Source organism: Halyomorpha halys, unplaced genomic scaffold (genome assembly GCF_000696795.3).
Source record: "Halyomorpha halys isolate HHAL.00 unplaced genomic scaffold, Hhal_1.1 Scaffold26.1, whole genome shotgun sequence".
NCBI lineage: Eukaryota > Metazoa > Arthropoda > Insecta > Hemiptera > Pentatomidae > Halyomorpha > Halyomorpha halys.
In genome coordinates this window covers 528,797-537,985 of record NW_027115055.1, presented here as the reverse complement: position 1 = coordinate 537,985, position 9,189 = coordinate 528,797, and the positions used below count along the sequence as shown (strand labels likewise).

Here is a 9,189-nt window from a genome sequence, read left to right as displayed (position 1 = left end):
TTTCAGGCGGTGACATACCTAGAACAAATTTAGAACCTCGTCTGCCCAGCAACAATATCAACAATGCAGTATCAGAAGTTGATGATGACCTATATTTACAGAAAAGTGATCGGAGTGAAAATGTTGGATCTGATCTTTTGAGGTAATACATTTCAGTTTGTTCATATTTTGTATTCTTCAGATTTTAAATATTATTAATGATTCTTAAGTTAACAGAATTTTAACAATCCATGCCTATTTTATTTTTAGGGGAAGCCATACAAGCAACTTTTTCTCGAACAAGAACAGAGGAAGAGAAGATGATGATTATAGCAAAACTGAATACAAGAAAAGCAGAACTAACGTCAAAAAACTATTAACCGGAAAGAGGCCTCTACCTTCAACACAGGTAAATGAGTAAACATTTGTCAATTATATGATAATGCTCAATAGTTCTTGAGCTGGAATAGGTACTCCGCATGTAAGGAAGCAATTCCGGAGAGCAAGAAAATTTTGAGTGAAACTGTGAATTAAACGCTTCATCTCGAAACACTATCAAATAGTACATATTTTCTACCCACACTACACATTCAATCTGTACCTAAGAACTTCCACTTACCAGTTGTTATATATATATAAAAAAAAAAACCTTGTTACCACACACTTTTCTAAGAGAAAACTTTCAAATGAAGTTTGAGGCAACAATGAATGCTTATTTATTCTGTTTATACAAGTAAATGTTTGCAATTCCTAAAATTAAATTCATTCAACTGATGAAATTAAAAAATAAAATATTTTCAAGGAAATAAGAGCACTGATCTTTAGATAAAAAAGGTATATGCGGCAAAATGAATAAATTAGAAGATATAGTAACACAAATGAACCACAGCTCTAAAAACATTAAAAATAAATTATAGAGGGACAGTAGCCAGAAAAGTTGGTACAACTTAGTGGGGGGGATCTAAAATTTGCAAACAACTTTGACCTGAAGCCTGGGGAGAATTTTCTAGGCATTTTTGGATAAATTACATCTGTAAATGGCCTTAATAAGCAATTTTAAGTATGTCAACCTCCTTGATAAATGTTTTATCATATATTCCCAGCTTGAAGAAGATCCTCAAATCTAAATTTTCCCAACTGCCAAGTATCAGGAAAGGGAGATGAGACCCTCCCATAACTAAATATGTCCCTGATATTAGCATAGGTAGGTATAAAATAATACTCGAGGTAAATTTCAACAGTTTTCAAAGTAAGGTTTTCAATGTATCTCTGCGTATCAATCCCATGAGGAAAAAAAATGAGATATTGGTCAGTCTATCAGAACAAACCAAGATTTTTTCGGGAATAGGTGGACCGATTTTTTTTCAATCTTTATTAATTAAATATTTTTTATATTGTTTTTGTTGGCTAACAGTTTCTATATGTCATCATCATGTAATCATCTTGTGAGATGTTTTTCAAAACAATCTTCTTTCTCAGAAATGATAAATTTCGCTGATTTCCAATATTCTCGTATTTATAAATAGGAAGAGGATTTAGAGTTTCCGAAAACGTTTTATTTATTTTTTTATTTTAATGAACTGAAAAGAAATTAAACTACTAACTGGCAAAATTGAATAAGAGATCTTTAATACCAGACATTTTCAGATAAGTAGTAAATAATTCAAAACATCGTAACTTAAAACTTTGCAGTTCAGTCCTAGCGATGCTCACACTTATGAGATCGAAAACTGGCTGGCTTGAATATAAAAAACTATTGACAGGCCAAGACAAAAATATTTTGTTTTCATATGAATACGAAATCCAAGACTCGTTCCTCATTCCATATTATAATATAGCTTAATCTTACCTGAATAAAGCAGAGTGAGAACTGTGGTAAACAATAAGCTCTCACAACAAAATCACTAACACGATTAGAATCATTTACTTTTGGAGTTACAAGCGACATTAATAATTTCGTCTTCCCGCGCTCTTTTCGCAACCCCTTACATGGAACAGCGGTACACCAGTGTTACCAGATTGTAACAAAAATTGATAATATGTGTTACCATTCCTATATTTGTTTAACCCTTGCAACTCTATTAAATTAATGTGGGCGGGTGATGTCTATAGATTATTACATAAGTTATTTCATGATTACTAATTTAAACACAAGTTTAACAAAATAAGATACTAGTTCTAAAAACCTCTAATAGTGGGGAATGCAAATCCTACTTTTACTCCTATTGATACTGCTTTAATTGGGTCACAGGTGTTGAGTTACTCTAGCTTTACTCGCTCAATAAGGATAATCAAACTCAATAAGAAATCCTTTTCAGAGGTCTAGCCTATACTAACCAATAGAAATTTGTATAAGAGATTTGAATTCCTGGTCTCTTAATCCTGTTTTTATCCTAAATATAGATGAGTTATGGAAGGTGTACAAAAGGAGAACCCCAAGAGCTGTGGTGGGATATTGTTATTTAACCCTCAGAGCTTGCTCAGGTCATATTTATTTTTATGACACTGTCTTGATAGCTAACTCCAAGGAAGCTTTCCAAACGTCTTTATTCTATTGGCAGGAAGAACGGAAGTAAAGAGGTTTGGCGAAAATCCGTCTAAAGCAAGATCATGTGCATTGGAAGGAATAAGGATCGTAAATTCCTAAGGAATAGAATCTTATGTGATAATGAACTCTTACTATTAGCGAATATGTATATTTATCTTGGGTTAATTACAATGTGAGATGGTAAAATAGTCTTTAGCAGGTTCTAGAATGGATGATGAAGGTCAATGAACTCTATATTCAAAACAATCATAAGCAAGCAAGAAATAAATATAGGCCTAACTAAACTGTGTTCCTTCCAGTGTTGCTGTATAGGTCAGAAAGTTGGGCAACCTTCTACAAACATGCAAGCAGAATTATAGCAGCTGAAATGAGACTTCTCAGAAGAATAGTCAGTAAGACCAAGTGGGATTACGTTGGAAATGGATGGATTTGGGAATGAGATCAGTATGTGACATCCTAAAAAAGCAGCAACTAATAAAAATGGTTTAGACACCTCTGTAGAATGGGCAATACCTGAAAAGCCAGGAGGTTTTTGTATGCTAGACTGGAAGGCAAACATCCTTATTGCAGACATAGATATGTATTCTCCCTGTACAAATATGACTATTGGAAAACTGGGGATAGAAAGAATATACCATCCAGGAGATAAAAAGATCAGTAAACGACAGAAGATCAATGGTCTAAGTGGACTTGCACTGCAACTCCACGCTTAACATAGTAGGTAGACGAAAATAAAAGAATTTCCAGTCAGTTGTTTAGTGAATTAGAACCTAAAATAATCTTCTATATAGCAGCCTAAAAAAGAAAAAAAAACCTAATGCATTAGAAATTATTCTTTTAAATTTTGTTAATACGAAAAATGTATAAAAAGATTTTGTAATTTGGGTTGCAATAAATAAATAATACAATCAGTATGCAGAATCTGAATTCTTTAAACCCAACCGAAAAACAGCTAAGGAAGGATGGATGAGACACGAAAAAATTAAATAAAATATTTATGTTTCTAATCATATATCTGATTAGTAGTTATTAATTTACATTGAAATTTTTGGTGTAGTTAATGCATTTCAACAGCATGAAACAAAATGTGTGATAAGTATATTTTATTATGCTAACAAATTCTAATGTGATATTTAGCATAAAATAATTATTTCTTTTTTTTTTTTTAGGCACCACTTGACGAGAATAGAAGTTCTCAACCACAATATCGACCAAAAACTAACAACTTTGCTGGAAGAATATCACAATTTCAAAGAAATCAGCAGCAATCAACTGAACCGCCAGCCAGAGTAACTGAAACATACAATCGTCAAACATACACACAAAGGAACTTTTATTCTCCCACTACTCCCAAAATAGAAACTACTCCAGCAACACAGAGAACAGAGTTTTTTAGGAATTACAACCCAACAACAAAACGTAGCTATTATGAAAACACCCAAAATTATAATACACAAACAACACCATTTCCCCAAACAACAAAGAATTATCAAATTTACCGAACAACTACAACTCAGGCACCAACAACAGTTAACTATTATGAAACCACAGTAAATTATGAAAAAAATAACAATTACGAAACCCAAAAATTGTTTAAACTTAATACTGGGGCAGTTAATCAATATGATGATTCTAAAGATGAGTTCTTAAAGACAGCACCAAGCTTAAATCTTGGGGCAAGTGTTTTCAATAGTCTTCAGAACAACTTCAAAACCTTCAATACTTCGGTCTCTACAGGCTACAATTTCAATACAGCAACTAAGTCCTCAACTGAAAACTACCAGGCACAGACATATTTCAACCCTACTACACAAACACAAAACTATTACAATCCAAGTACATCAAAACCATACCAACATGAATACTATACAACAATCAAACCTCAACCAACAGAGGTTAATAACCAGAATTATTACAGCACTCAACCACAACAAAGCACTTCTCCAAAAATAAATTATCAGTACACTCAAACTACACAAAAGCCTTATCAGCAACAATACACTTATTCTACTGAATCAACTTTTTCACAATATAATCCAACTACACTAAATCCCTTTCAAAATCAGTACAATCAACAGCCACAAACAACTAAGAAGCCAGTTCAACAATTTAACAGTCAACAAATTCAACAAACCTACCAAACTCAAAATACACAACAACAACCTGCCTTCCAGCCGCAACGAAATGTTCCTGCACAGCAAACCTACCAGCAACCACCAGTAGCCCAGAATGCACAACAACAATTTCAACCACAAAGGAATCCATCACATCAGCAGATTGCTAATAATTTCTACAATCCTACAACCCTAAGACCTGTTCAAACAGTTAAAACGACTGCGCAGCCCAGGGGTACAAGGCCTACAACTTTAGATGCCACAGAAAAACCTAGGGCATTCACTCAGCAAACAGTTACACCTAACAAAGATCAAAAGAAAGAGAAGGAACAGTACGATTATGCTTACTATGATGATGGAACACAATCAGAATATGATGGATTAGAGCCAGTTGAGGATTTTAGCAGAACAAAATCAAAAAATTAACTATTACCCAATTTTCTGGGTTATTAGCATTAAGTAATTAATGTCTGGCCAAATCAAAGTACCATTTCTTCCATTTTTGAAGAAAATTAACTTATATTAGGCTCAACCTAAAGTGTTATCTTTGTAAATACTAGAAATGTAAGGTAAAGTAATATTATCTGTATTTAAATGTATAAAAAAAGTTATGTACAGTCAACGTCATGCCAAGAGCTTCAAATGTAAAATATTTTGACAATATTTTTTATATAATTCCAATTAAAATAAAATAAATATTTTTTGTTACTGATGACTATTTATAAATAAGTTTATTTATTTTAAACACAATTATTCCTTACAACTAATAGATGATTCTAAGATGGAGCATACTAATAAATGATAAGGTATTGGAGGAAAGAAATATTTTAAGACAAATATAACATTAATTAAATTATTTTAAGCACTATTAACTCACCATTTTTCTTTTAAACTGGTAATCAATTAGAAATCAAGACTATAAATGTTCGAGAGAACAGAATAGAATTATAATATTTACAGAAGCTGCATCCATGTTCAGAGAAGTATCATTCAGTTCATAACATATCATTTAAGCATACCTCTAGTTTTTTCTCACTAGTTAAATTAGTTTCTTCATGATTTTGAAATAACTTATTTTAAGAAATTTTGGAACAAATTTTATGATGAATTATTTTTAACACTAATTTTTAAGTTCTAATATAGCCGACTCTGGATAATTTGAAACTCAAGGGACCAGAAAAAAAGTTCAAATAATAATGTTTGTTTTATAATGTACATGAAAGTGATAAAAAGGTATGCTACATAAAAATGTTCATTTTGAAAAAAAAAAAGTTATAATTTTCTTTTAAGTGACTTTCATCCAGCATAATTTCTCAACAGTTATGAGTGTTGAGAAGTGGAATGTGAGAGATTTCAAACCACAGTGAGGGAGACTAGAATTCAAATTATAATGTTGTGAAATAAGATGGGATTAATGCATCAAAGTACCGAGAGGACCAAAACACTTTTTTTTTTTTCAATTTATCAAATATTTTCCAGGGGCCGGAATAAACTAAAATTATCGAGTCGACTGTATAGTCAAATAATTTTTATTTTTATCACTTGATAAAAAATAAATAAAAATATAACCACATGTGTAAAAGACACAATAGATATAGAAGACGACAAAGTTCTCAGATTAGAAATACAAAAATTAAATTTTAAGCAGAGCGACTCTTAAAGAAATATGTCAGAGCAAGATTCATATTAATAATATAAAAAAAATATATGTATATATACATATATACATGTATACTCAATTCCACATTACCAAGTATAAATTATTATAATTAACAGAAATCATGAGTAAAACTTTTCTGAGAACGCAAGAAGGGGGAAAGAAAAGTGATGATATTATACACACCTTTGCAACTAACAAAAATTAGCCAGATAAGTTATCAATGAGTTTCTTGATTTGATGTTAAAGTAATAGAACATTTAGGTCATTTGTGACCAAAGGTATTCTTACATATGCTTATATAATTCTAGTATTATTTCATTTTTGATCTCGATTAACTGGTGAATATCGATGTATAATTTATCTGGTGAGCAATAATGTTATTAGAAAAATATATATAAATCACTAGACAATTTCCTTTCTATCTTCATGAATATATTTGTAATTCAGCTTTTATTGTTATTTGAGGAAAGGGCAAGAGAGGATCCGATATTTTAACCTGATAAATAACTTTAATTATCTCAATCAAATGATTTTTTCTTGATTCAATAAGATCTGCCCCATTAGTTATGTAACAAACTATTCTACCCAAATATTACTATGATATGTAACAAGATGAAAGGCCCCTAAAGATACATTGATGATATTCTTTAAATTGATTTGTTTTGGCTGAGGGGATGATTTTCATTTTAGGTGTCTGTCTTAAAATAATTATTCAAGCATGAGAAAGTCCTAATGGCAAGTTTATCAACAAAATGATTTAATTACTACTATGATATAGATTATTAATACACTTCCCACAAGCGAACAGTTCTATTTTCCTGACGTTGAACCAATGTAATAAATTGACACAGGCACAGATTCAGTCCTTTTTGCTTCAAAATACTTTCCATTAACAGGACTGTATGAAAAAAGAAAGACATGATTTCCTATATGGCAGATGGTTATAGTTAGTGCTGCCTCTTAAAATAATTTCTTACAATTTAATATCATAGAATAGCTGACTGTTTTGATGGAAACAAAGCATAATAATGTTTCAAAGAAACTTTTGGGAAAACAATGAATGGTTTATAAATTTTTATTGTTCTTTAACCTTGGCTACCTTTGAATAATCTGAAAAATGCCATAAAAGTGTGAGCTACTATAAGAAATGATTTTTTTCAATCCTGATTTTAGATTAATTTGACGTAATAAATACATATGTTTTAGTTAAGGAATAACTAATATTATTCTCTTGATTTATGGTGTTCAAATTAGAAACTTTTCATGAATATGCAAAACCATAAAAAAATTTTTTATTAACTGATGAAACTAAATTATTCAAAAATTAATGAGACCTCTAGGATAACTTTACAGAAAGAAAAGAAAAAAAAGTCTACAAATAAAATGATAATTAAGTTAGTATGGACAAAATGGGATTATATAAAAATGAATTAACAAAATTTTGTCACAGGAAATGGCTACACTATATTTATTTAAAAATAACAATGTGTCATGAAACAATAGAAAATATTGCTTGCTGCAAAGGCTTTACATTAAGAGGTTTCAAATTACAATTTAATCTTGATTATGTGCTAATTTTCGTTTTTTCTTTTGAATATCAGCTAATGTTTCTTCTATGGAACGATGATCTTTTTTATTTTCACTAGGAACTAAAAAAGAAAGATATAACAATAATTTAAAAACATGAGAAAAAAAATCAAGTTAGATACATTACATATTCAAAATGAAAGGGTATAACTTAAAATAGACTCACATTGGTTTTAGTTAGGACATATAACTAATTTTATATCACTGGTGGAATAATAGCAGTAACTACTAAATTAAACTAAACACAACAGGTGCTCATGAAAAAATAAATAAGATTTTTATAAAAATCCAATTGGTACCCATTAGTTTAAACTAAAACAACCTTTTTTAGTTTTGTATTTTTGGATGTGTAATATGTTCGTTAGGACTAGAAGTTCATTTTAATGAAGGTTATATGTTATTTTTAAGTAGTCAAATAATAAATTAAACAAATCAAAAACTGGGTAAAGAGCAATAAAAGGGGTGTAGAGAATTTCGGTAATATAAAAAAAAAATACCCCCTCCCCTCCCAGTAATTTCCATTCATGATGTTTTCAATCAATAAATAAATTAAAGAGTAGTTAGTTTAGAAATTAAATAAATAAATTTATAAACATATAGCAAACCTTACATCTCTCATCAAAAGAGTGAATCACACTGTTTGCCTATAAATCATACCAGTTGAGTTGGGGAAAGGTTAGTACCAACCTCAGTACACATTTTATATTCATCTACTACATATTTACCTTACATTTTAATAATTAATTAGACAAATACAAAAATAATATTTAACCACAGAAAAAAAGGGTACTTTTTTTCCCTGTAAGTTTAATTTTGGAGTAGTATTGGGATTGTTGAGACAAAAATGTAAAAACAATTACTTTTTTTTCCTAAAATCATTTTAATTAAATATTCTGAATGAGTTTTTTTTTTTTGTTTTTATTTACTAAATACTCATGAATTTGATTTCTACATGTCATTCTATGATAAAATTTAGTTATGCGTGGTGAATCATATCGTTTTGTAAACAAAGGACTATTCTTCACTCATTAGTAATTAAGAAAAAGTTGTTCTCTAAAATTAATGGGTGTTGAAAAAATTAACATATCAATAGATTTATTATTTAGTAATCCTTACATCATTTTGGTTTGAAAACCTCATCAGTACTCAGTCCCTGCCATAAATTAAAAAAAATTGTCATAAGCCATTTAGATTTGTGGTCTTAGCTATCTCAGTTTTCTCTATACTACTGCCATAAAATACAGAACCCTTGACTTTTCATAGGTTTGTAGCAATTCACATTATATATATATATATATATA

General features: G+C 30.0%; 2 protein-coding genes across 3 annotated transcripts in view; one reads left to right on the top strand and one right to left on the bottom strand.

Annotated features, from left to right (window-relative positions):
- LOC106683293 (putative uncharacterized protein DDB_G0285119) overlaps positions 1 to 5,362 on the top strand; it is a 114,144-nt gene extending 108,782 nt beyond the window's left edge. For both annotated transcript variants that reach the window (XM_014424676.3, XM_014424668.3), the window contains exons 5-7: positions 7 to 142; positions 250 to 388; positions 3,697 to 5,362. In XM_014424676.3, the coding sequence (XP_014280162.1) occupies positions 7 to 142; positions 250 to 388; positions 3,697 to 5,067 (1,646 nt within the window). In that variant the 3' untranslated portion in view covers positions 5,068 to 5,362. The remainder of the gene's footprint in view (positions 1 to 6; positions 143 to 249; positions 389 to 3,696) is intronic.
- Positions 5,363 to 7,740: 2,378 nt separating this feature from the next.
- LOC106683307 (sperm-associated antigen 7 homolog) overlaps positions 7,741 to 9,189 on the bottom strand; it is a 10,759-nt gene continuing 9,310 nt past the window's right edge. The window contains exon 7 of the mRNA XM_014424683.3: positions 7,741 to 7,950. Coding sequence (XP_014280169.1) covers positions 7,856 to 7,950 — 95 coding nt within the window. The 3' untranslated portion in view covers positions 7,741 to 7,855. The remainder of the gene's footprint in view (positions 7,951 to 9,189) is intronic.